We start from the raw sequence: 27,824 nt of genomic DNA, 5'->3' as shown, positions 1-27,824 counted from the left end.
TGGTAGCTTGGGCTGAGCATCGTGAGGACGTGGAAAAGATGGATGCTGTGAGCGATGCCTGCTTCTGGCAATTGCCTCTTGTACAGAGTGAAACACCTTTCTCTGAAGAAAACATCCCACTGGCACAGGCTGCCGAGGACAGTGGTGGAATCACCATCCCTGGAGGGATTTAAGAGGTGTTTAAGTGTGGCACTTGGGGATGTGGCTCATCTGTGAATGCGGCAGTGCTGGGGGGATGCTTGGACTTGATGATCTTTGAGGGCTTTTCCAACCTTTTTATGATTCTGGGATTCTGCTGCAGTCCTGTGGTGCAAGAGCAGGTGCTGCAGAGCTCCCACTCCACCAAGGCCCTCTGAAATGTGGCCACCTGGCCCAGGACACCTGACCCTGGTCCCAGTGACACATCACCCCGCAGTGTCCCCCCACCCTGTCCCCAGCAGCCCAGGGACCCCACGAGCCAATGCAAGGCGCTGAGTGTGCAGCCAATTTGCATGGAAGGGACAAGGGGAAACCCCAGGAAATGCACAGCCCAGGCATTAATCAAATCTCTCTAATAATAAACCCCTGAGCCATGCAGGGGCTCGGGGCTGCAGCTCGTGGGGCCATGGCAGGAGCCGAGGGGGAGTAGCCACGGCTGGAGAGGCAGATGTGAGTTACCCCGTGGGGGGCTGCGGGGGGATGGGGTGAGGGGTTTCTCTGTGCCAGGGCTTGGGTTTTATCGTGCTGCCAGTGCCAGCAGGGAGTGGAGGGTCTGCTCAGAGCTCCCACCTTGCTGAAGGTGGTCAGTGCAGTGGGGCTGGAGAGGGAATTGCAGAATGCTTTGAGCTGGTGGGGAGCTTAATTCTCATCCAGCCCCTGCCATGGGCAGGGACACCTTCCACCATCCCAGCTTGCTCCAAGCCCTGTCCAACCTGGCCTTGGACACTTCCAGGGATGCAGGGGCAGTCACAGCTTTTCTGGGTAACCTGTGCCAGGGCCTGCCCACCCTCACAGGGAAGAATTTTTTCCTGATAACTAATCTAAATCTACTTTCCTTCAGCTTAAGGCCATCCCCCCTTGTCCTGTGGTTTCTTAAAGCTTGGTATGAGGGGTCCGTGGGGAATTCAGAGCTTCCTGGTGGTTGAGAGGGAAAGACTCACCTAGCTCTGCTGGAAAACCCATGGCTGAGAATGTACCTTGGGACTCTGAGGGGGGAAAGATGAGGCCAAACATCCCCTTGGACGTGTCCTCGTAGCATCTGGGGGGGAGGGTCCGAGCCTGCAGCCCCTCAGCTTTAACACAGCCCCAAATCCGCTTCCCATTAATTGTCCCATGGGAAATCCCACCTAGGTCAAGGATGGCTCAGCTCCCTGCCATCCCCAGGGCTTGCACTAACCCCCAGTCCTGTGGCTTCTCTGGGTACAAAGATTCTTCCAAGAGCATCCCAGGACAGCAATGGCCTGAGCCTCGCTCTGCCCTGGCAATGTCTCCAGTCAGCTCGACAGAAAGTCATTATTTAATTTTATAGCAATGTTAATTGAACAAATGGGAGTGTCAGGCCAGCATCCCAGTGCAGAGAGGATTTTTCCCTGGGAATGGGAGGGTTTCACACGTGCTGCCCCAGGCAGGACCCAGCCCATCCTCAGCCCCGCTGTAGCGAAGGTGCAGGACATGCAAAGTGCCCAATCTCTGCACACTCCCGAGTCCTGGAGAGAGAGGAGAAATCCTGGCAGAGTGCAGAGGATTTTCTGTACAAAAATCAAAAGTTTGGCTTTGCCAAAGCAGAGGCTCACACTCAGGGCACGCAGAGGCTGATGCTGTGGCTTCGGGGAAGTTTTAAACCTTTGGGCCCCGTCAGCACCAGCATCTCCCACCCCTGCAGGAAACAGCTGCGGCTCCAGGCACGGCTCTGGGGAGGGATGTGGCTCCTGGGAGCCTTCCCAGGCAGCAAAAGGCACATTTCCACCACGGCCACCTCGTGCTGGGTTAGAGCTTCCTGCAGCTGCTCCGTCCTGCTGGCTGCAGACCCCGCATGTGGCACAACACAGGAGCTTTTAGCAGCCAGCTCATTCTTCAGAATGCAAAGTTTTGAGCAGATTTTTATGCTGCTGAGAACTGCTCCTGTGCCTCTGGCATCACATCCAGGGCACAAGGGCACGGGGAGCCCACGGGGAAGATGGGACAAGCAGCCTGTGACAGGGACAAGAGCACGTCCACCTCCAGCTGGCACTGGTTCAACAGTGCCTAAAGTCTCCTGGGGAGATTTTCCTCCTTCTTCTGCTCTGACATGTCTTACACATCAGCCTGGGTTTCACTATGACACCAGAACACTCAAGAGAAAGGGCAGGAATGACACACAAGGTCATGTTTCTGGTATTTTCAGAAAAGCCTGTAAAGACAGGAATGATCACAGTGCTTGTGCTCCACTGGCAGGTGCAGGGGTCCCCAGACCCTCGGGGCACAGCACGGGGCCACCTCTAAGCCAGGGTGGGCTCTGTGTGTGTCCCCTGGGGCTGGCACAGGACACACACACAGCTTGAAAAGCAGATTTGGCTGCTCTTGCTCAAACCTGGGACCAGAGAGGGCTGAGGGACACCAGGACCTCCCTGCTAGGGGTCCCAGCCCTAGAAAGGGACAAGGTGGCTGCAGAGCAGGCCAGTGGTGGCCACCCCATACCCACCTGTGTGTCTGTTTTGCAGCCATGGATGGGACACGTGTGGGGCAGGATGCCATGAAGAACTGCACTGACCTGGAGTACTGGGACACCCTTGTTTCCCAGTGCATCCCCTGCAGCCTCGCCTGCAGGCAGTCCCCGGCCAGGAGGTGTGATGCTGTGTGTGGTGAGTGCTGGGGTGACTCTGGATGGAAGAGTCAGGGATGGGGCAAAGCTGGGAGGGAGGATCAGACTCCAGGATGAACCCAGGGCAGGCTCTGAGCTGGCTCAGATTTGCAAAGCTTCCAGCCAAAACCACTGGGGGATGTGACAGCTTCCCTTGGATGAGCTGGGGCTGGAAACAGCTCCGGAGCAAGGCCAGGAGCAAGTGCCTGCACCTCTGCTCCCCTCTGGGGTCACAAGGCTGCATCAACACTCGTGTCCCCTATCAGGGCCACCCCACCCTCCAAAGGCAGGGCTGGGGAGCCACCAGGATCAGTGGATAGTGATAAACCCCCAACCTGGGACAGGCACTGAGCTGTCTTGAAAAACAGGCGAGGAGGAGGAAAAGGGAGAAACTTTGCACCCCAACCCTGCACCAGCGCCCATCCTTGAGTCACAGGCTGAGGTGGCTTCAGCCCCTCCCAGGGCTCATTCAGGAGCCACAAATTAAAATCTCCTCGTTGAGGACAGGAGATGCCGTTCCTGGCATCCTGAGCCAGCGCTGAGGCAGGTTTTAGTGTGTCCCAAAAAGCCGTGCAAGCCCTGGGACGGCAGCAGCAGCTCTGAGAGCAGCAGCCAGGAGCTCCCAGGTGAGCACAGCTGCCTCTGCCTGGCTGAGACCATCCCCAGCCTGAGCAGCTGCCAGCAGACGCCTGTCCCGGCTCTCCAGCCCAACACCACCCCAAATCCATGGATCTGTCACCCTGGCAGCCCTGCAGAGGCTGTCAGTGCTTCGGGCACTGGGCAGGTCTCACCCCAGCAGTGAGCTGGGCTCATCCTCTCACCAGGCCGGGCATTGGGGTGGTGGGGATGGGCTGAGGACACCGTGACCATCTCCCTGCCCTCCTCCAGAGTCCATGGACTGCAACAAGAGACCTGGATTTTACTACGACGACCTTGTGAAGAACTGCATCGAGTGCAGCTCGGTGTGCGGGCAGCACCCCAAGGAATGTGCCCTGTCCTGCGACCGTGAGTTGGGGAAGGGGCACCAAAACACCCCCACTTTGTCCTAGGGGACTGCACTTCTGGGGGCTTCCATTTCACTGGGGCTGGGGAAAAGCAGCCAGGGCATCTTTCCCATTTTCTCCATCCTACAGGGTTTTTTCCCTGTCGCGTGCTGGTGTTTTACAGCAGCTGTGGATCCCACCCGGCTGAGCTGCCCCAGCCCTCGGGGAGGGCGAGCAGGAGGGCTCGGGGAGATCTCCAACATCTCCAAGTCCTGCCCTGGGGCTGAGACGATCCCTGGAGATGAGGGAGGGTGTGAACGGGGTGTGGGAAGGGATCTCCTCTGCCTCACCATGGCATGGAGACACCAGCCAACAGAGGTGACACAGAGCCGCTCTAAAATTCCTTCCCAGTGGAGGGCACAGGTGCTTTCAGCTCTTTCCCTGTCAGAAAGCCACCCCAGGGTGTCTGAGCTGCCCCTTCTCTCCTGCCCCACAGCCACACCCGCAGGGCCGGCGGCAGGGCTGGAGCAGAAGGCGTGTGCGGAGCAGGAGCCGTGGCTGGTGCTGTACCTGCTGCTGGGGCTCTGCCTCTGCTCCCTCATCTGCTCCCTGCTCCTGGGCTGGACCCACCTGCGCAGGAAGGGACAGGGGGTCTCCTGCCAGGCCAGCGCTGGGACCTGCCACCGCCGGGAGGACCCTGCCAAAGGTGGGTGCTGCAGCGCTGCGGGCACTGGGAGAGGCTGGGGAGCTTGTGGGGGGCAGGCTCAAAGCCTGGGGAGGCAGAAAAAGCAAAGACAACCAGTGTGAGCCTGGAAGAGGAGCAGAGTGGACCCCTGTGCCCGATTCTGTAACCCCTCAGGCACTCAGCAAAGCCCCAGGCACAGCTTCCCTCTTGGAGCTGCTCCATAGCTCCATGGACCTCTCCAGTCTCCATCCAGAGGCTGAGGGGAGAAAAGCCAACACTCTTCCAAAACAAACACCTATCCCAGAAAAACCCAGTTTCAGTTCTGCAGCCAGAGGGGCTTCACAAAGTCCTTCTGTTAGGGAGAAAAGCACAAAAGACAATGCGGAACAATTCAACATGGAGAAGGTGTTTTTATTCTTCCTTCTTTTCTTCTCTCCTGCCTTTCCAAAGAAAAATTGCCTACTTACCTATTTCTGCACACACATCACACACATCCATGTTTACATAAATCCACCTCAAAGCCATGAATGTCAAAAATCACAGAGGAAGACCCCATGAGCCAATGTGACACCTGGAGTCACTCTAAGGACTGTCCCTCAAGCCATTCCTGTCTGCTTTGCTGAAGGACACAGGGATCAAGGGGTCATTTTTAAGATAAGCCAGCAGGTTTGGAGAGATTTTCTGGGTGTTTCAGGTGATGCAGTGAATCCATGCTGGGAGCTGGGTGTCCTCTCCAGTTCCAGGAGCAGCTTTTCACAGGCTCTAGTGCAGCACTTCAGAGCATTCTCAGGTAAAACTGCTCCTAAACCCCCTCGGCTGATGCAGAGTTTATTTGCAGATCGGCTGGTGGAAGCTGGCAGCGTTGGTGATGGATTCACCAGCATCAGAATCCCAGAGCCAGTGGAAACCTGTGGCTTCTGCTTCCCTGGACATGGCTCTGCGGTACAAGAGACCAAATCCTGTCACAGCAGCTCCTGTCACCCTGGGGAAAGAGCTGCTCCCTCCTTCTCTGGGATCTGCAGCACGGGAAGCGCCGGGGCCATTCCCAGCCCTGACGACGGCCACTTCAAAATCATCTGTTCTCCTTCCCAAGAGAAGACACCTATGGTGTGAGCACAGTGGATGTTCCAGCACGGGATCAGAACGGAGGGATGCTCCCTCTGCCCCCAAATCAAAGCTGCTTCTCTGTTGCCAGTGACCAGAACAGCCTCTACCCAGCCCAGGCTGTGCCAAGGGCTGTAGGATACACACGGGATTGGAGGTTGCACAGAGCTGTTTGCTTCCACTCAGGAAACTGAATTCCCTTTATTCCTGAGCACTCCCAGTGAAAGAAGTCACTTCCCATGTAGCAGCATCTGACTTCATCCTCCAGCTTGCCCTGGGTGCATCCTGGCCATTGGGGACATCTCATGGGGGCTTTTCATCCTGGTTCCACCACCAGCATCTCTGCAAAGGATCAGGTGGTGCCCACTGGTCCCCATGGAGAGCTCACCTCTCCCTGCTTGGAGATTCCTTCATGTATCAGAACAATTTTCAACACAGCTGTAAATGTCTCAAATGTGGAATTGGATCCAAGGATTTACTGGTGAAATTTCTAAGGAGTCAGTGTGGCCTTTGCCTCATGACCAGGACACGATGCTGAACATGAGGAGCTGGGACAGGCACCAAAATCCTCAGTGGAATTTGGTTTAAATATGAAAATTCATCCAAGGCTGAGATCTTTCTACAAAACTGGATTTATGTATGTCTGGCCTGGGTTATTCTGAAGAGCTGGTAAAAGTGAGGAATCAGCTGGAGATAAAGCTGCTTTGAGAGAATATTTTTTATCTAACCTGGCTTTGAAAGCTACCAAGGAAAAATAGGGGTTTCAATGTGCAACTTGAAGTTCACATTTCCACTGAAGGAGACTGTAGGAAGTTCTTGTTTGGTGAGGAATCCCTCTTGGTAGGAGCCTATCCCCTCCACTGTCTCAAACTAGAGCTTTAAACTTGAAGGAATAAATGTAATTCAATATCTGCACAAATTGGTGCTGGGAAAGCAGACAGCAGACATGAGCAGAGTTATAATGGCTTCTATCCCCTCTATATTATACATTCCTTTAAATGTAAAGACTTTCTGATCATCAAAAAAGGCATTGCCTGGGAGGTCGAGCCTCTCACTCTGGTCACCTCCCACTCTCTTGGCACCCACAGTCCATGGCCTCCCAACCTCCAGACCTTCTCTATGTCCCAGCAAACCTGGAGACCCCCTTGGCCTCTCTTCTCTCATCAGCACCTTCCCCTCCACCTCCACAGCCTCAGCTCCCTCCTGTGGAATCCGTTCCAGTGCCCTCAGCTCTCCTGCTGTCAGTTCCTGTGATCCCCAGACCTGTGCTTTCCTGCCCCACAATCTCCTACACCACGGCCCCAAATCCTCTGGCATCAATAGCAACCTGATTCCTCTAGGACTCCAAAATCTTCAGCCCCAGAAGTCCCCTTGGCCTCCAACCCTTGCTCAGCCTCAGCTCTCCCTCATTCTGCACCCTGGCATGGATTAATCTCTCCCTCAGCCCCCAGGCTCTTGGGTCCTGTTGCAGCTCAGCCTCTTTCTTGCCCTCCCATCATCTCCTGCTCTGCCGTTCTCTCCTACATCCTTCAGTCTCCCTCTTGGTTCTCCTCAGGTTCCTGCTTGTGCTCAGACCTCCAAAGACTTGTCTTCTCCTCACCCCTTGCTCCTGCTCCCTTCCTGCAGCACCACATCCCCCACCCTCCCTGGGGCCCCCCAGCACCGACAGCCCCACATCTCTTCCTCCTCTGGGTTTCCCTTCCCAGACTCTGCAGGGAGAATCCCAGGATGGTTTGGGTTGGAAGGAATCTTCGAGATGATCCCATTCCACTCCTGCCATGGGCAGGGACACCTTCCACTGTCCCAGGTGGCTCCAAGCCCCATCCAGCCTGGCCTTGGACACTTCCAGGGATCCAGGGGCAGCCACAACTTTTCGGGGCAACCTCTGCCAGGGCTTCCCCACCCTCACAGGGAGGATTTTTTTCCCAATTTCCCATCTAACCCTGCCCCCAGGCACTGGGAAGCCATTCCCTCTTGTCCTGTTACCCTTTGCTCTTGTCCCCAGTCCCTCTCCAGCTCTCCTGGAGCCTTCTCTTCTCCAGGTGAGCATCCCCAGCTGTCCCAGCCTGGCTCCATGGCAGAGGAGCTCCAGCCCTCAGAGCAGCTCTCTGGACTCTCCACAGTTCCACATCCTGTTTATGTCAGGGGCTCCAGAGCTGGAATCAGTGCTCCACATGAAGGGTTTTGCACTTACCTTGGGGCAGCACCAGCACATCTTCCCCTGACACCAGGGCTGGGAACGCCCCCAGCTCCGTGCCCCCTCTGCCCAGGCACTTCCCAGTCAGGACAGGGAATTCAGGAGAAAGAAGAACCCTCAGCAGCAGCTGGTGCCTCACCAGGCTGCCCCTTTCCAGCAGGGAGTTCCTGGGGACACGTGGATCCAGTCCAGCTCTGGTGCCCTACAGACCTTCAAGTGTCACCTCCAGGAACCCCTGGTCATGGTATTTATACAAAGAGATTCAGAGCCTTATTTAAAAACAGGACAGAATTAAGTGAACACGTGGCACCAGTGTTGCAGTTAGAGCATCCCTGGAGGATCAAGAGGCATCAATTATTCAAATGAGAAGGATTTTAGGGCCATGCCTGTGCCAGTGAGAGCAGGAGCTGACCCTGTGGGGCACCAGCAGCTCCTGCCCCAGCAGGCTCAGGAGGCCACTCACCTCACACCCAGGCAAAGCCAGAGTTGGGACAGGGCTGCTCCTCCTGTCACCATGTGGTGTCTCAAAAATTGGGGAAAACACTCATCAGAAGCCAAGTCCTTCCCAGATACAAGAGAGAAACATTCCTCACCCTCCCCTCCTTGTGGGAATGTAACTACAATTATCAGCAGAGAAAAGGTAACACAGAGCAACTTGAACAAATTAGCAGGAAAAAAATGAACACCCTTAGCTGGAGAACCAAGAGGAATCAATGGTTTGGCATCACATTCTACAGCCACTGGCCAGCAGCTCCAAAGGGAGACATCAGTTCCAATATTAGAGGGACACTGTGTACAGGACAGCAGCAATTCCAGATGGGATGAGTTAAACCAAGTGGAATTAAGGACACTGATTCTGAGCAAGAGCTCCTGCCCAGGGTTTAACCAGTTCTCACATTTCTGCTTTCTCCATCAGGCAAAGCTTTATCTCTACTCCAGTGGCTGAGGGACATAAAAATGTAGCTAAAGGCACTTTTCTAGCTGTTTTGTGTCCCCTGTAGAGCTGTGCTCACTGCAGGCAGGTAACAGAACACACCCCACCGTGAGCCTGCATCGCTGCACCAGTCTTTGTTTCCAGTCATTTCTGCAAATGCCTCCTCCCAACAGATCCAGCTGTGCCGAGAGAAAATGAACCTCAAAATAAACAAGTCAAGCCCAAACTGCTTCCCCGGACGAGGAGCTGTCACTGCTCACTGTCAGCACATCAGGGACCCTCCCTTCGCCTGTTCCGTGGCCGGCGTTTTCCTCCAGGTGATGTTGAGGGAGCTCCACGGAGGAACCTCCCGGCTCTGCCGGGAATAATTCAGTGCAGGAGCTGCCTGGCTGCTGCTGGAGGGATGAAGAGGGAGAGAAGGCTGTGTTTGAGAGAAAGCAACATGAGGGGTAGCGCTGCTCGTACGGCAGCAGCTGCTTTTCTATTTTTATAGGAAAAGGGAAAATGCCGTCCGCTCCTCTCAGAACCGGCATGGATTTACTGCTGCTGGAAATAGAACCTGGTGTGATTCGGACACGGGGGCTGGGGTGGCAGGCGGGTCAGAGGGGAAAGAAAAGAATAATAGACCTTATAATACCCCAAGAATTCCGCTTTTGAAACCAGAGAGACCCTTGAAAGCTCCCCCCGAGAACCATGTGCAGCCGCACAGAGCAGAACCCTCTCCACCAGATGGGCGGGGAGGAAAAATTAAGGGTGATTTATACGGCTGCCTCGTCCCTAAACAATTTGTTCCTAAAGGCTTAACAAAGCCGGCTGCAGCAGCTCCGCCGGCTGAGCGTGTGCTGTGGAAAACAGAATTCATTAGAAGGGCAGCCAAAGGCTCAGACATCGGCGCTACAAAGGGAAGGCACCAGCGGAGCCATCCTCATCCTCACCGGGCGGTGGCAGTCCTCATCCAGGCGGGAATGCCAATGCAGCAGCCGGGAATGACGAGGGGCTGGGTCCTGCCTTCCTCCGCAAGGCTGCTGCATTATCGAGAGCAGCGGAACATCCGCACGATCCCGTGCCCGGCCCGGGGGAAGGAGGGGCCGCGGCTGCCGCTCCCCAGCCGGGCTCCACCGCAGGAACGCTCCGGTTCAGCCGTGCGCCACCGAGTACCGATGGAAATGGAATTAACCCGGCGCGATGTGCTGTTCCACAGGCAGGGAACGCGATGGCCTCGGCAGCACTACCCACACCACACCCAACCTCCTGCGTCTGACTCGAGATGCTTCAACTCATCCTTTCCTCCTCCTTGCCCTGTCACAGACGTACAAAACCTCCTCGTACTGTTCCAGGCTGTGTGCAAATCGAAAGAATTCCATCGTCCTTCTGCTCAGCTGCTCTTGTAAGGTGGTCATTTAAAAACCAAACACACTCAATTCCCTTATTTTCCTGTTTATCAGGCTGTGTCTCAGGTGGGTTAGACAGCCGTACCTCATTCCTAGAGCACAGAAATAAAGGCTTAGATCCCTCCCTGCCTTTCCACACTGGCAAAGCCAAGGAATGGCTGGCTGGGGTTTTATGCAGAGGTTAAAAATCAGAGAAGCTGTGGCTGCCCCATAATCCCTGGAAGTGCCCAAAGCCAGGTTGGACAGGGCTTGGAGCAGCCTCGGATAGTGGAAAGTGTCCCTGCCTGTGGCAAGGGCTGGAACAAGATGATCCTCAAAGTCCGATCCAAACCACTGTGTGACTTTTGGTGCGACACCAATTTACCCAGTGCCCAACTGACACTTCACCCTCTCCACAAGGGAGAACAAAGCTATTTTTGCCCTTCCAGCTCTGTTCTGAAGGCTTCCTCGCCCAGGCTGTGATTCCACCCCCAGCCCAAGCTCCTGAGAGCCAAGATCCAGCACGAGCAGCTCCCCAGAGCGATGGAGGGGGAGGAAAGGCCCCAGAGCTGCGAGCTGAGAACACCAACACACAGGCTGTGGCACTGCAAGAGGAGAAGAGCACGTGAAGAGTTAATCCATGTGGGAGGATACAAGGAACCAATACCAGCCTAGCACATACCAGGAAAATGTGTTGTTTACTTAGAGCACTGCAGAAGGGCTCAATAGCAGCAGATCCATCGCTCAAAGCTGCCCGGGCAGCGATCGTTCCCAACAGATGGTACATTTTTCACGACTGAGGTTCTCTCAAGTGTCAGATATATATATATATGTATATATATATATATATATAAATCCACCTTTGGAAGGCAGCAAGGGAAAAAATAAAACAAACCAAAACCAGCAACAATAAAACAAGCGCCTTTGAGAAATACCAAACTTATTCACAAGATTAAAAAAAACAAACAAAAAAAACTCAAAAAGAACCAAGACCACTCTTACAGTATAAACACGCCAATTCATTCATTTTTACTGATGGTTGCATTTATGAATTTCATTCTCGTGAAAAAAGGGAATAAAAGGAAAAAAAATTAAGAAAATAGCTATTTATAGAAAACAAAACAAAAAAGGGCTCAAACAACAGAATCTGTGCTGATGCTTTTGGATGAGCAGTCCAATGGCATTGAACATTACCTGTGCAAGCAGGCATGCTTGAAAACCTGTCTGAGTACTGCAGCTTCAGTTCCACAATCCAGGATTTCTTTTGTGGTTGTTGGAAAAAAAAGAGCCTAATAGTTTCATACTGTATTTATTTAATAACTAAAATTCACAAATAAAAAGATACTTGCAAAGTCCTTTAGTTGTCTCATCCCCTCCTCCTCCACTCTACTGCTTTCAGACCCATATGCATAAAAAAATGGGTTTGGATTTTTAAATTTTAACTGTTATATGATTGGTCGTTGGAGCTGAAGCACCAAATGGAGAAGATGCTTTATGGAGATGAGGGTAGAATCCTTTGCCTTCCCACACACATTTTGGAGGAACACAGGAGATGTACCAGTGCCCGGACTCCTCTGCTCCCATTTCCCCCACCCAGAGCATTCCTTTCATTTTATATTTCCTCTGTTAAGTGACTGACTGCAGCCTCTTTTCCCCCTTTCTGTCCTCATGGGACTGCACACACGTTGGACATTGTTCATTTCTCACTCTCCAGGCTGTGAGTCAGTGTCAAGTAGGTCCTGTTACAGCTCAGTGCGAGTTGGTTTGTAATGGGTCTTTTCATTTCAGGTAGGTTTGTGTGTCGATTCAGAAGGCTTGCGTTGTTTCTTCCTTGTTTACATCTGACAAGCTGCTGGATAAGGCTATTCATACTCCAGGAACTGTTTGTGATAGAACAGCAAATATCTGGAAGAAAGCAGAGGGACAGTGTCAGTTCTGTGCTGAAGCAGATGAGTTTCCATTGATGCAACCATAAGACATAAGGGCTGTTAATTCTGGTTTTCTTTTCAATTTGAGGCGATTCCAGGGACAGAGAGAGGAGGGAAGACAGCTGACATAATTTTACCAGCAACTCAGGGAACTGAACAGCCATACATCAAAGAGGAGCCCCATGGATGCCCCATCTCTGTAAGTAAGTGTTCAAGGCCAGGGACAGGACGTGGAGTAACCTGGGATAGTGAAAGGTGTTCCTGCCCATGGCATGGGGTTGGAGTGAAATGAGATTTAAGGTCTTCTCTTAGCCAGGCCATTCTATGATCCTATGAAAGAGTCAAACCTTCTAAAATCTACTCAGGAACTGAAAACTCTGGAAGATTGGATTCTGTAGGGGCCCAGTCAGTCAGCAACCATTTAACACTAATGTGACACAAAATAAAGGTGCTTTAAGATGCAGCTGTAGCTTTAGAGTTGCACTACCAGAGCTCAGACCAGGATTACTGCAAACTGCCTCCCATTTAGTAGAACAGAAGCAAAATGAAGCAGCAGCCACGTGTGTGAACACTCATGTCCCAGTCAAATATCTGATGCGTCAATGTGCACTCAAATCTGGTGTTTTAAAGGATGAAATCTTTCCTGTCCCTAATTACTGGGTGTGTACTGGTACAGAAGGGAGCCCAGCCCCTGAGCAGTCACACAGAAGAAGGGGACTGATCCCCACACAACCCTGTTCCCACACTGACACAGCCACTGCTGAGTCCTCAGAGCACTTGTGAGATGTTCCAATTGTTTTAATTCCATCCAAGTCCTATGGATTCCCTCACACGACACAGAGCTACCATGTCAGCCTTCATCTGAACCAGGGAAATGCATCAAAGCTCAAAGCAGCCTTTATGGGCAATAGTTGTGTTGTACATCCTCTCCTCCTTGCCTCTGGCAGGTTCTTCCATGGGCATAACCCCATCTGAGCACCAGGCATGTGTTACTAAATTACAACAAACTCGTTTCTCTGCTCACCTCAAAGCAGAAGTTCCCTGTCAAGTCATTTAACACTAAAATTCAGGTATTATAGATTTCTGTTTTAACTTCCCAATTGAAGTTTAAAAAAAGGAAAATAAGGAAAATCTATTAAAAAAATTACAACCTGAACATTGTGCCTGCAGCAATCCTTGAAAATGTCATGAATAATTAAAACAAAAATGGTAAAGACTTATCTCTGCAGCACCAAGTCCACAGACAAAAATGCAAAATGAAGACTTAAAACCTTAAGTTGCTTTTTTCTTGGATCATACACCAGTCCTCAGTGCTTCCCTAAAATGAGGAACACCACAGTGCTTCCCCTGAAAAATAGGGCTCTGTCCTCCCAAAACTTGTGTAATACAAATATCAGAAGCCATAATGTCAATCTGAGATTAATTTAAAGCCACAAGCTTAGAAACAGCTCATGTTCTCTACCTGCCTCCCATAGAGCCTTGCTATTCTGGGTCACAGCACTTCCTTAATGGCTTTTCTTCAAATCTTTTACATTCATAATAATCCAAAGGTTCTGCAGGCACAGACTGGATTGTGTCCCAGAGTTAAGCACTGCTCCTGCACTAGGTGATCACATCACTCTGGTTTTCAGAATCCCTTCCATTAGCAGGAATTTGGACATGAGCACCAGTTCCAGACATTGCAGTGTCATCTGATGTCCCCTCCCTTTCCTTCAGCAAATCCAGGGTTATAAAGCAATTATGTATAAATATAATTGTCCAGTCTCCATGCTGAAGCATTGAGCATAACGAGAGATATTCAAGAGAGAAATTATCCTTCTCTATGATTAAAATGAGTTTTTTAAAGTAAGGAAAACACAACAAAGGTTAAAGTTTGCCTTCCTTTCCCCTTCCCAGGTGACCACTTACCCTTCACTGTCTAGCACATCCTTAATGCTTGCCTTGGTGATAATGGCATCATCACACTTGAACCACTGGTCCTTGTGCTGCCGGATGAAGCTGGTATAGTGCCCGCTCTCCAAGGTTCCCTGGTGATTAACTACTGCAAACAAGGAATACCTGGGACAGAAAACACATCATGAATACGTGCATCAAAAGGGGGAAAACAACAGACATTTCACACAGGCAGAAGCTTTTGTTCATAAGCACACATAGTAATGGTAAAGGAACTGATCCATCAGTAAAACACCAGCTTTAAAACTAGCTGGGAAGAGAGTGGCCTTGCTCAGGGGAAAAAAAGAAACATTTTTCTTTTCCTGTCTTGCTATTTTTGCAACTCTCCAGTCTGGTGACCACTGTCAGCTTTACCAATATTGGCTATCAAATTTACTTCTAAAATAGATCAATATTGGTGCATTCCTGAACAGGACCACTGATTATCCAGTCTGACCTTCTACTTCCCTGATTTACTCTAGTGAACCAGAAAAAATGCATTTGAGGTATGGTGAAGGGGGTAATCTTAGATATTTCTAATGATAAACTGCTGAACTGATTAACTGTCCTTAATCTGCAAAGCCTATACTTATTTTGAAATGTGAATATATTCAGCCTCAGCTTCCAGCTCTCAGGTGCTGCTGTGCATTTGCCTGAAAACCTGCAGGCCCATGTCTGCAGTTCCAAAAAAGATACTGATAATCAAGTTGCTCTCATTTTCTTTTCCCTTTTATTTTTTTAAAAGTGCAAGACTGAAGTCTTTGGCTCTTTTGTTCTAAGGTAAGATTTTGTTTCCAGTCTTAAATACACTAGTGGCTCTTTTTCAAGTATTTTCCACTCTCTTTTAACTCTTTCATAAAATGCTGCTCTCACACTTTGTGACACAAGCACAGCTACACAATGGTAAAACAATCTCCCTAATCTCACTTGATATTGTCCTACTCAAATTCAAAATTCACAGAACTCTTTTGACACAGCAGTGCCACAACAAGGCACCTATTCACTGACTGCCTACAGAGCCACTGATTTAGAGCCATCCTCTCTAGGGGAGTCCTTGAATCCAACTAGGATGGACTGCACCCTTCAGCCACAGCTGGAGCCTTCTGACATTGCCCCAGCTGTTCCCTGGCACCCAGATCCCTCAGGAATCCAAATGTCTTTGCTCTCATTACCTAAATCTGATTAATTTTTAACAATTTCTCCAAGTTAAGGCATGTGCAAACCTCCAAAGTGATCAGCTGTGTTACCTTCAGACCTTTTCTAACACTAGTGAACACCCCACATCTAATGATTCAAGTTGTAGGCCCACACAACACCTGCATTAAGATCTGGATTGTTTGGTTTTACATCTTTGTGTGATTCCGGTTTCTTACTGAAACTTTTAGTAGCAAACCAAGTGCCTTGAATTTAAATACACAGCAGCAGCCATGGAACTTCTAACTTTATGTAACTGAAGAGGTAGGGTTTGTGTGACCATTTCTAGTCCCATAAAACAATGGATATTAGTTTCAATTACAGCCCCTTTACATTCTTGAGCAAATCCCACACCAGTCCATCATTTTTTCCAACTGGAATCAATACCTGACCAATAGACCACGGGATTACTGGGATCATTTACTCCTGACTTTGAGTGTCAGTGTTCTATTAGCTTTCTTTGGTCCTCTGGAACTCCCTTTGCCATTGGAATGGGAAGAGGAGTATTTCAAGGAAACACCCATCCCTTGTAATAAATATGGTGACCACAGCATTTAATTTTGCCCCCAGACCATTTGCTGGGGGCATCACCCTCAGCTCTGGAACAGCTGCCACAGCCCCACGGAAGGGCAGGAACTGCAGTGAGTGAAGCTTTATTTTGCAACATTTCAGACTTATTGTGCTGTCAGATATGGTAATGCACTGCAGGATATAAAGCAACACCATCTCCTTCTGGAAGGCAACTACCTTTCACAATAGGAGTCATGGAATGTACCACTTACTTATTATCATTGTTTAGACTATCCGTCGGCTGCTGGTACTGCCCGTTCATTCTGCTCTCTTTACTGCAACACACACACACACAAAAATCCAGTCACTTAAAGCAGTGGCTTCCCAAACCCAGGAAATTGCTCTGATATGACACACAGCCCGTGTGCTGAATCCAGGTCCTTATTCCAGCTGAGCAGCAAAGGGCTGATTAGGATGCTAAAGATGCTTTATTTGCTCTCACAGCAGTGCTACATCACAAATACCATTTCTCCTCCTGGTCAAGGCTTCAATGCTGCAAATACACATCTGTTTATGTCAAATGTTTTATCCAAAAAGCTTAAAAACAGGTTAAGAAAAGATTTGTATTTGAAACCCAGGAAATTATCTAATTACATCAATCCTTTATCTTGTGATGGGTCAGTCATCCTGGCTCTGACTTGTAAATTCATTTTGTGTTTTGACAGCAGCAATAGGATTATGCTGTTGATTTCCTAGCTGGTGAAATTCAGACTACTGAGTTATGCCTGCTGATTATCCCATCTCCATTCCATTATGCTTGATACTTTCATCAGCAGAGCCTGCTCTATCCAGGGAGAATTTGCCACAGAGGAACAAGGAAGTCTCAAAATCTGCAGAATATATTGGAATAAACCATATATTCTTAATATAACAGTATTTAACAGAGCTTCAGGGCTCTCCTTTATCTCTTGGTAGATGCATCTACTTTTTTTCCTGGGAAATGAGGAGCGCAGGCAAAGCTTGAAATTGTAAGTAAAATCTCAGCATCAAAAAGAGTCTCTCTGTTAAGAGATACCATGGTTTGGGGCTTTCTGCAGTGCTTCAGATATAAATTAAATCTGAATATCCTCTTGCATATTTGCATGAATACCTGACAAAGACTTTTTAATTAAGCTGATTAAATTCCTTTCATAAAGGTGCATTTATATAAATGCCACATCTTCCACAAACCTGGGAGGTGGAAGAAGTCTTGCTGTTTCTATTTTAATTTGGACTATGTTTTTGCTTCTTGCAGCATTCTCTAAACAGAAGTTGAAGGTACTAAACAAAAACCCCCAGATTCACGTATGTGCAGGAATAAAGAGGAAGGATTTTTATAACTTCAGGAATACTTGTTAGGGATTAAGTTGTCTCTGTTCTGGCCAACTGCACAGGATGGCAGGTGGGTGGGCACTGAGGGGATGGGACCAAAGCAGGGATCTGAAGGCAGGATGGATCTGGGTCTATAAATTTAACAGGCAACCAGAAACATAACACACATTAATTAAAGAATCCCACCACAATGTTTAAATATAAATCCTTTTCAGGCACATGAAACGAAACAGTTTATCTAAAAATGGGTTTAGACAAGCTACACCTTCCACAGAGATGCTCATGGCAGAAGTACCACCACAGACACTGTTCTGTACCCTCAAGTACGCTCCTTGTTTTGTGCTGCACAGGTATGAACTGGGAACCAGTTCTGCTCAGGTCTGTGGAGGGTTTTGGACTTGGAACCCACCTGGAAGCCATGAAAGGTGTCATGTCCAGCTCCAGTGGAAACGAGACATACGTAGTGATCTTCCGCCTCAGTTTGGCTGAGTGTTCAAACCGCTGCAGGCAAAGGCAAGAGGTTTTTTCTTTAGAGAAAAGTTAAATTTTATGTCTTTTTGTCCTCAGCTTAGAAACAATAACATGAAAGCACATTAGCAGGACATTGCAGGGACAGCCCCATATTTTTTCCACCAGCTCTCTGGGAATGTCGAAGTAAATAACAACATATTTCTCCCAGGAAAATAAACATTTGTGTTGATACACTATTAATTAGATTATTTACCTTAACATCTATGCATACAAATTTACTCTCATCTGACATCAAAGAAAAAAATACATTAAACAGGGAGAGCACAGACAGCCTTTACCCAAAGCAGTGTTCATTGGCACTAGGGCTGTACAAACCCATGGCTGCTGCCTACCCTGGCTCACAGAACCCATGATAACAGAGTTTGTCTTTGGATTCATATTCTGAATCCACCCATCCAATCATCTCAAGTGACAGGAGTCAAACCTACACAGGAATACCCATTCAAATTATGGCAAAAAATGGATTATGCTAACAAAAAAAGCCTTGTCCCTCAGCCAAAAGGGGCCTGCAATACCCACCATCCTCTCCTCGTCTCCTTCATTGAACATTAAATGGAAACAGGAACAAATACCAGAGATGAATGAGTTTCTATTTAAAGGCAGCTTCCCTCTCAATTTCTCAGAAATTCTGCTCTATTTACACTTCAAGTTAATTATTTTCCAATTGTGATGCTGTAACAATTCCCTAGCAACAGATCCAGATGTGAAAAGCTGAGACTTCTGTAATTCTTACCTTTTGTGTTTCTCTCTTGCATTAACACACAAAATGAAATTTGCATTTTGCGTAGACAGGACAACACAATCACTTAGGAAAAGTAATTTATTTTCCAAAAAATCTTCAGCCATTTGGGATGACACAAATACTGAACTATGTATAGGAAAGGAGTGGAGCACATCCACCTTGACTTTGAGTTGCCTAAAGAGCAGAACCATGAAGGTCTATCTTGTCAACTACTCCATAGCAATAAAAACAAAAGCCCAAAACTGCCTCCAAAAGTCAAGCACTCCTGAAACCTCAACTCAGTGATGAAACAATATCCTTCAGGAAGATCAGAAACAACCAAATCAAAACAAAGGAACTGTGCTTCTACCCAGTCCAGTCAGGCTATAACATCTTTGGCATGTGACATTGCACATCCTCATGGTCAATGCTCAAGATGCAGCTGAAGAAGCTGGTGGGGATGAACACCTGCAGGCCTGTGAATTAGAGGGGGAAGTCTTTCCACCTGTAACACCTTCTTCTAGGATGTGGATCCATCTTGACAGAGGATGACCTTCACCTGCTGTGACAGCTGCTCACTTTACACTGCATTTCAGACAGAAATTGTATAGGACTAAACTATCCAAGGGCCCCAACTGTGACATTGTCTGTCATAATTTCACGTGACATCTGCTTTGGAAATATTTAAAATGTTTAAAACTTCATTACATTTGGGAAGATTCAATAATGTTTCTCCATTGATATCAGAACTTTTCCATGCTTTTCCTTCAATACAGTGGCAATCTTTCAGTGAAAGTGTAAAAATTGTACCATGTAGGATGAGGGAGTGTAACTTGAGATTGTTTTCTGTGCTGGTTCAGGTTTTGGACCAGCCTTTCATTCAAACTGGTTAAGCTCTCCCAAACACACTGCAAAGCTATATCAGAAATAATGAAACACTATCTTAACAGAAAATCTAGCTGAGCAAGACAAGATGTTTTTTATATTAATTTATATCATAAAAGTTTAGTCAGTGAAAGCCAGAAGACATATCCAAGAATTCAACCCATCCTCTCAGAGAGGAAATCATATCCTCTGCTCTGTTGGCCCCCTGTGAACTTACTTTGAGATGAAAACAGGCCACAATGGGTAACTTCTTCATAGTGAGTTGTTTGGTAGATTCTTGGTAGCTATGGCAACCACTACATTTGATTTTGGCACTGCTTCCTAGATGTTCTGGCCTTGTAAACCTAAAAAAATATTGAAAAGCAAAGGAATGCACAAAACAATCAGATGGTTTTTGACATGTGCTGAAAATGCTTTTACTTGTGGGTCACTGGCACCATAAAAGACAAGAGTCAGTGAGTTCTAAGTAATTTTGGAAAAACCTACAATAAAACCATAATAAATGTAAAGTGCTATGGCTTAGATATCAAAATGTGACATGGATCATTTCTTTAACTTGCACTGAAGTGAATCAGTGGCTGAGAAATGAGCTCAGTGTTAGTTCATCTCCTACAGCAGAGCAGCCCATTTTCATAAAGGAAGCAAAGAAAGATCTTTTGTTTTCAAACCCAAAAACATTGCTATGGAAGACACTCTTCTGCAACACACTATTCTACCTTGTAGCCCTCCAGGGCTGGGATCAAAGCTCTGAGATGGAAGGGCCTGTAAACACAAAGTTCTTTTCAAAATACAGATACCCTTCTAAAACCCTTTGTTGACAACTAGAAAAATCTCTTTCAAAATTTTCAGACAGAACTGCTCAAAGGAGCCATGGGAAGAGACCATTAGGGAACAGGGAAGTGTTCACAGAAAATGGACTACCTCAATGTTCTTGCTACAAACTAAAGCAAAATCCCTCTTTTCCAGAAACTCAGCACAGAAAGGCCAGGACTATGGACTTCCCATTCTCAGTCCTTTCCTCCAAGTTTAGATTTCCAAAGGGCAAATCAACCATTCTCCCAGAGGCTGCCTTGTAACTAGGATTTTTGAGATTAAATATTTTGAAATAAAGTTAAAAATTTTTCATTAATGCACATGAAGAATGTGAGGGCAACATGTTGTCAGTTTGTCCCTCACCCTCATTCTGACTATGGCCAAAGCAGCCTCTAGCACTAAATGACATCACAGCTTCCTGATTAATTAACAAAATTTCCTTTACCTGGCTTATTTGTCATCATTCTCTATTTTTTTTTTGTTTTTTTTTTTGCTTTGTATTTGTTTTCCCTGAAGTCTCTAAAAAGGCTTATAAACTTACACTGATAGTTGTTTGGAATGCCCTTATCTTTCCATTTTTGTGTCATTCCTGCTCAATCCTTCCTTCTTTAGGTCAGCTTCAGCTGCATGGCCACACTGACATGAAATTACACACCTTTCTTATTGCTAACTTTTTGATTAAAACATAGACCCATCCTCTTTATCCATTAGAGTTCAAATTCTTTCCAAAATCCATACTTACTTCAAAGTATCTTTGAACCTAGATGTTTTTCCTTCCCTATTATCAACTTTGATTCTACTGATCTCTATGCTGAAGAAAATTACCAAAATACAGTTGGTTTTGCCTCTTGATGTATTCCTGCATCAGCAATTTTTCATTTGTACTAATTCCCTCATTTCCTTAAAATTATTGATCTCAATGGTGTCAAGCAGATTAGAAATCAGATCTTAGAGACAGTGAATTTTTATTTCAGGAGGATTAGCTTTGCCCCAGGCTCCAGGTAACCTCTTCCTCAGGCAAATATCTGCATTTGCCACAAGAGAATGACTTTCAGATCTGCTGAAAGATCCAAGTGAACTGTACACAAAGCCATAACCTTCTCCCCAGGTACCTGTTTCCAAGATGCCTAAGTGTCAGCCTCAGAATTACCTTTTCTTTTTGAAAGCTCCATTCCTTTAATCCTTAATGGCATCCCTGCAACTAAGCTGGCAGTAGCTGACTCTCAGTTGTGCTTAGAGCAAAATCTGATTTCCTACTTGGTGTTAGAATTTAGATAAATATTAAATGCAATGTTAACTCTTTTCATATGCCTCCTCAGCCACCAGAACCAAGAACATGGAGACAGACATTAGTGATTTTGATCATGTAAAACCCCAATACCTGGCAGTAGCCAACACAAAATTTATTTTCTTCTTACATCATGCCGCAAAAGGCTTTGAGTGCTTATTGTTGCTCTGAGCCTTCTTACTTTCTCACACACAAACAACAAAAACATGTGTAAAAATGCTGCTTGGGGACAGAGCTGTGACAAAGCATCACTCAGTGCCAGTTTTCAGAGAACAAGATGAAGCCAAATTGCCTTCCTCCAAGCCCAAGCTGTGTTTGTGGCAGGCCATACCTTCGCAAGCAGTCTGTGAGGGTGGTGGTGCCTGACACGTGGCTTTCCCCATTCACGACGCTGCCATCGCTGCCCGGACTCAGCGGCCAGAACGGGGTGGAAGAGCCTGGCAGATCCAAACTGATGTCCCAGAACGGGTCTATCGTCGTGGAAACGCCACTGTGGGAAAGAGAATGGTTCCATACACCTTTAAAGGAAGCCAAATGAACAGTTTCTCTCTCGCTTTGGGGTGCACTGCAGCTACTTTATTTTAAGGACTTTGGGATCTCCATCACCCCTAGAGGGCACTCAGAGATGACAGAAAATAGAGCTGCTCCAGATATTTTCCCACAATTGATAGTTTCCCTGCATATTTAAAAGCTGTGTGTTTGGGGAAAATGTATGTGGACGTATTAAATGCAAAATAAAAGTATTTAGGACATTCTCCCACTCACTGGAGCCCTGAGACTCAAAGCAGAGCTCCTCTGAGACAGAGGCACCACTGACCAGTATAAACCAGTTAACATCTGTGACAATCCAAGTAGTTTAGAAGCTGGTGTTGTCTGCTCTAGACATGGCTACCTCAAAAAAGAGAAGGCCTTTTAAATACTTCTGCTGTCCAGCAATGCAATAAATTCAGCTTTGCAATTCCTCTCACCATGTCCTACAACCTTTGGGATTTGAGAGGCCAAAGAATAACTACACCAAGTAGTAGCTCGAGTTCTCCATCAGAGTTCTCTAAAGACAGCTGAAGACAAGCCAAGAGCCAGACTGTGGAAAAAGCTGCTCAAATTTTAACTGCTATTGACTCAAATATTTTTTCCAGTATCCACATTTTTAAGAGAACTTTAAGGGTCTAAGCTCCTTGTTATGTTTGTTTTTTGAATTTTCTCTTCCCCTAAAACTAGTGTCTTTCATTCTGCAATCTCATTAAGCCTTCAATATTCTGCCTTTTCCCTCTGCTTCATTTGTGCAAAAGTTGTCAATTTTCAAAAGAAAACTCCTTTTGTCAAAGTTTCATCAATGTTAATATTCTGTCATAACAAATCAAGCTTTGCATTATCACATAAGGATTCTGTGGCTCTACCAGGCAAAGAACAAAATTTCCTATGTTTTCCTTACAGTAAATCTTTTGCAAATCCCTCCAGGAAACTGAGAATAAAAGCAGATTCAAACAAGCCCAGCCCTTGTGCAGGACAGCAAGAATGCAAGGCAGAACAAAAAACAAGAACTCTGACTTCTGCACTACAGCAACACCAAATGTCTCCAAAGAGAAGTCAACTTGCTCCAGTACAGGGTAGAACAATAAATACTTTCCCCCTACTCTTGTAAAGGCTTTTTTTCTGGTACCTGAGATTACTTTAGGCATCAGCCTCTTTGAAACCTCTCCTGATGATACACAAGGTTCCTGACTGAAGGAAAATGTGATTCTGTATCCGAATTTTCTTCAAATGTAGTTGCAATTATGTATTTTGAAATCCAAAGAGATCTTGGAAGCCTTTTCCTTATGATCTTGGAAAACAACCACCTTTTCCAGACTGGTAAAAGATTTGTGTGCACAAGCCTGTAGTAATTCCCAGGCAGCTTTTTAGGTATGTCTTAATATATGACACTTAACTGGTAATTGATTTCATTTAGATGACAGAATTACAGAGTCCCAGGACAGTTTGGTTGGAAGAGACCTTAAACATCATCTCATTCCAGCTCTTGCCATGGGCAGGGAGACCTTCCACTCGACCACGCTGCTCAGAGCTTCATCCAGCCTGGCACTGAACACTTCCAGGGATGGGGCAGCCAAAGCTTCTCTGGGAAATCTTTCTGGAGTTTTGCCAGTATTTATTGGTATTCAAGAGAGGAAAGGTTCAGTGCACTGCACTGGAGGGGGTGCAGATTCCCATCAGAGCCCAGGGTCAGGAAAAGTGACTTACTGGCAGACTTGACAGGTAACATCCGACTGCAGTCCGCCTGTGAAGATTTGGTCTATGATGCAGTTACAGTGGTTGGGGTTGTTGGCCTTCTTCCCATTATCATCACCTGCAGGAATGCAAACACAGGCTCAGAAGTCAAAAATTCTCTGAAGAAGCAGTGGTTTTTCTTGGGACTGTGTCTCCAGTAACTCTAACTCAAATTTATACTGCAAGTTCACAAGGATAATACAGAACCCTGCAAAAGTTATGCATTGAAGAAAACAAGGAAACAAGATCAGAATTCCTTGAAAAATATAGAAGAAAACCAAGAAGTGACTAAAGGTAGAGGTGAAGCTTTAAGCCATAGCAGCTCTTAGCCAAACCCTTGCTCAGGGTATCTCCCTTTACAGAGGCTTGCTTTGCACTGCCTGGCATAAAGATCAGCTCCTAAGACAAAGGAGCTGCCAAGGTGGTTCATGAAAATCAATGTTTAAACTTCAAAGAGGAAAGAAACTTTAGCAAATGCTACTTTTTACTTCTATTCCAGTCAACTTCTGCGAGCAGATGAGGGAAGAGGGTTTGTTAAGAACCATTCATCCCCAGCCCACTGCCTCCATCCCAGCCTTTCAGCATCAATGTGCACCTTCCATGCAGGTTTTCATCAGTGGGAAAATGAAAGATATCTGAAGTGAGGAGGTAATGCTGTGTCCTCCTCCAGCTTCTCCAGAGGCACAGTGAACACATTCCCATCTTTTAGGCATCACACACTGTCACTGCAGGTCCCAGGAGTAAAGTGTCATTTTTAGGACTTGAGTGCTGACATTAGACCAATTCAACTTTCTCACAATAACCAGAGTATTAAATAACCAAAAACTTCTTCACACAGTTCTCAGCTTCAAAACCTTCTCCCTCCATTTCTCACAGGTGAGGTAGGAAATATACCCTTTTCCTTGGATTTTCAGACTGTCCACTGCTTATTTTCCTCGGGTAAGACAGATGCAGCTGGGCTTGCTTTGCCATCAGAGATGCACACACCAACTACTACACAGATAATTATTTTTTAAAATGCATCTCAAGATGTTTTCCCATCTCCATCAACAGCAACTGCTACAACAGTTTGGACAGATTTCCCAGTGTCTTCAACTTCCTGGGAAGTATTTGATTTCTGAAACTGAAATGCTAAGATTGAAATACTGAAATACTCCTCAAATCTCAGCTATTTCTCAAAACCAATTATTTTCTACAAGAATGTTCAAAAAAACACCTGAAGAAATAAAAAGTTTCTTAAAGTAGGGCAATAGACCATTTTCATGTGTCTAAGGTGCTCTAGCTGGAGTTTTCTTGTAGTAGGAACAGATAGAGTTATATTTTTTCTTCCAGTGAAGCTTTTAGAATTATGTTGAAAAGTGTTATATAATAATCTGGCAAAGGTTCCACCGGATTCTAAGTGGGAAAAGCAGTCACAGGTGATGCCTACTAAGCTGCAGTGGGCCACTCGAGTTAATTAGATTCTAAATGCCTCAGGAAAGTTCTCCCTCAGCTGCCGGATTTAGGCTTTACAAACTTTTGTCTGAATTGCCAAGAAAAGCACATTGTTTCCTTAAAAAGACTCTTGAAGAAAATACTCTAAAATTAGATTTCAAGTGTATGAGGTTCAAGCTGGGGGTTATCACAGCCGGTCTGAGGCATTTCTTGATAGGAATTTCAGCTAAATCTTACTGAATGTAAGAGCTTTTAAAGGGCTCAATTATGCTAAGCTAATGAGGAGGGCATACAGGATAGAGACTGTGCAACGCATCCTTCACCTACAGAAAAAGCTTCACTTATATTCACAGGCACTAAAGAAAAAAAAATTCAAAATGGAATTAACTGGGTTTTAGTTAAAACTCCACTTTTCCTTTTTAAAGAATCCACATGCAACTACCACATCCATGTAATCTCCCCATTTCAAATGCTGTCTCTGCTTTGTTTTGAGGGGGCAGAAGGAAAAAAGCAGTGCTGAGAGCTTTTCCCTGGACCACAGGTACCATCCCAGCTGGACACCTTCAGCAGACAGTCATTTCCTCCCACAGAGAGAACTGAGCTCTCCCTTTTCAATTACACAAGTCAATTAGGATCAGTGATGAGAGGGTCTCAAATGAATATCCTGCAAGCTTGTTCCCAGCAAAACAGAAGGGTATTACCCACTCAACATTATTTCCCATGACATTTGGTTGGAGAGGAGGGAAAAAAGAGTAAGATTACCACCTACACACACTTGTCAATATGGAACAGATGCTGAGGGGAGGTATATTATGCAGCTGAGAACTAGAAGCTGCTAGATTGTTGTGCTTAAGTTAAGGTTCCCTTCAACATTTCTATCTCCCAAATGAGGTTTTAATTTCAGACATTTTTTGGGGTTTAAATCCAGTCCAGGGAAATCAGCAGCTTTTAAGAATGGTCAGAATGAGACTAAAAGCAAACTTAAAAATACATGGATATACACATTAATGTGGTTATGAGAATGGCTGAAAATTGAGTTTAGGAGTTTGGATTCAAATTAAATGCAACTCTCAAAAAACCCCCACAGGTTACTACTGTGTCTGTGCAATAACTAAGCATGTTAATCTGTGTTCAAATTAGACATTTAATATACCACTAAAGGAAAATAATACACAGCAACAGTAAGAAGAGCTATAGACAATTTGTTAAGATTGCTTTCAGTTTTGATATAAAAATAAAAGTTTTTTCTCAACCTTCTATTCTGTATTTTAAATGAGAAAAGCAAAGTCAAGAATTGTCAGATTTTAAAAGGGGTCTTTATCAAAACAAGACATTAATGTTAATATTTCTGCTTTGCTTTGGTCCCTGGTGTTCTGAACAAGTGATTGTTATTTCTGACAAAGCAGTGTACACACAAATCTATATGGATCAGAGCAGATGACATGTTTCACAAGCATATGCTCTATCAATTCCTAAGAATATCATACAGAATTCACAGAGCAGGGCACTGTTTTCCTCCCAAATCTCAGCACACCATTATTTTTCTAGCTTCAGATTTGTTTTGCAGCACCCCTTGTTAAAGGCGAATGCAAAATGATTCAAGAAATCCAAATAAATGAGGAATAATCAGCTTTAAAGTACTAGTCTTCCTTTTTTTTAGAGTAATGAATAAAGTTTGGGATAAAAACACTGGATTACTTCTATGTTTTTATCTTGCTTTTTGAACCTTTGTATACCAGTGCCCATCTCTGCCACTTGACTGCTGTTGCTCTTGCACTAAGTACAGAAACCCCCACAGCCAGTGATGCCACTGGACAGAAAAATAATTTTTTACTTGGAGTCTTGATCCTTTTAAGAGAACAGTAATTCTGGTCTAATTTTCCCCGAAACTGAAGATGTCTGAGACAAAGGTGGGAAACTAAAAAGTGTCTGTATGTTTGGAACCTCACTGGTGTGGAAGTTTGCAGATTAGAACCCTGAATTTATCCCAGAGCATTGGGGATAAAGATGCATCTGCCATGTTGACTAAAAGCTGACTTAATGCTTTACAACTTGGACAGAAATACTGATTTTTTACACTATTTTTTTCACCAAAATACTACTTTCCAGTTAGATCACCAGCCTCCAGCTGTTGAAATGAAAATGATGCACAGGCAAGACACACTTGACCCCTTTTATTCAGAAATATTTTCTATTACTTCAGCAGCACAGAGAAGCCCTATTGAGGGTTCAGAATATGCCCAGATGCCACAGCTCATCCCAACAGTACCAGTGCATCTATCACCCCTCAGACAGGATTTTCAAGGAGATCAGACAGGTATCCTGGACTTCCAAAACTCCACAGATGCCACTAAAACAAAGTATAGACTCAACCAGTATTTAAAACACTAATCAAATCAAAACAAAATTACCTGGGCCATCCTGCCACATAATCATCTCAGGGCAGTTATAAGATCACAAAACTTATCTTTACATGGACATCAAAACCACGTATTCTTCTTAATTTAGGTAGTGACAGAACAACAACAAATATTCACAGCTTTGTCTTTACTTGCATTAAGACACTTCCTAGACAACTGAGTATGTGGAATGGAAAAGGGATAAATGACTAATGACAGCCAAACAAACATCACTGGATATTTATACATAAGGAACACTTTCATTTACTTTGGTGCCTAAAGCCTTGCTGATCATGAAGAATGTCCAAAAACTAGAGCAAAATTTCCCCCATGACTTTATTTTATTTCACTGTGTGTTAATTGCAAAACTTCATTACTATTGACTGGAAGCTTTAAAAGCTTTTTCCGTTGATTAAAATAAATATTTAATATTGGCAGGGGAGGTATTATTTGCTTATTGTA

General features: G+C 46.0%; 2 protein-coding genes across 4 annotated transcripts in view; one reads left to right on the top strand and one right to left on the bottom strand.

Moving 5' to 3' along the window:
- Positions 1-553: 553 nt before the first annotated feature.
- TNFRSF13B (TNF receptor superfamily member 13B) lies at positions 554-8,955 on the top strand. Its single transcript, XM_088064073.1, has 5 exons — positions 554-648; positions 2,679-2,819; positions 3,707-3,823; positions 4,298-4,507; positions 5,325-8,955. Exons 2-5 carry the CDS (start codon positions 2,681-2,683, stop codon positions 5,597-5,599), a joined length of 741 nt encoding a protein of 246 aa, XP_087920199.1. The 5' UTR covers positions 554-648; positions 2,679-2,680; the 3' UTR covers positions 5,600-8,955.
- Positions 8,956-11,089: 2,134 nt separating this feature from the next.
- The window catches only part of USP22 (ubiquitin specific peptidase 22), a 92,316-nt gene continuing 75,581 nt past the window's right edge, over positions 11,090-27,824 (bottom strand). For all 3 annotated transcript variants that reach the window (XM_088064152.1, XM_005523042.3, XM_088064154.1), the window contains 7 exons: positions 23,503-23,608; positions 21,596-21,754; positions 19,381-19,507; positions 17,436-17,527; positions 15,928-15,990; positions 13,928-14,077; positions 11,090-11,996 (listed from right to left, as the gene is read on the bottom strand). In XM_088064152.1, coding sequence (XP_087920278.1) covers positions 11,954-11,996; positions 13,928-14,077; positions 15,928-15,990; positions 17,436-17,527; positions 19,381-19,507; positions 21,596-21,754; positions 23,503-23,608 — 740 coding nt within the window. In that variant the 3' untranslated portion in view covers positions 11,090-11,953. The remainder of the gene's footprint in view (positions 11,997-13,927; positions 14,078-15,927; positions 15,991-17,435; positions 17,528-19,380; positions 19,508-21,595; positions 21,755-23,502; positions 23,609-27,824) is intronic.

The sequence above is a fragment of the Pseudopodoces humilis genome, chromosome 18 (assembly GCF_049639895.1).
Source record: "Pseudopodoces humilis isolate 2021_Gansu_Grassland_sample_001 chromosome 18, ASM4963989v1, whole genome shotgun sequence".
Taxonomy (NCBI): domain Eukaryota; kingdom Metazoa; phylum Chordata; class Aves; order Passeriformes; family Paridae; genus Pseudopodoces; species Pseudopodoces humilis.
The sequence above is the reverse complement of the archived record's forward strand: the minus strand, read 5'-3'. Positions and strand labels throughout refer to the sequence as shown.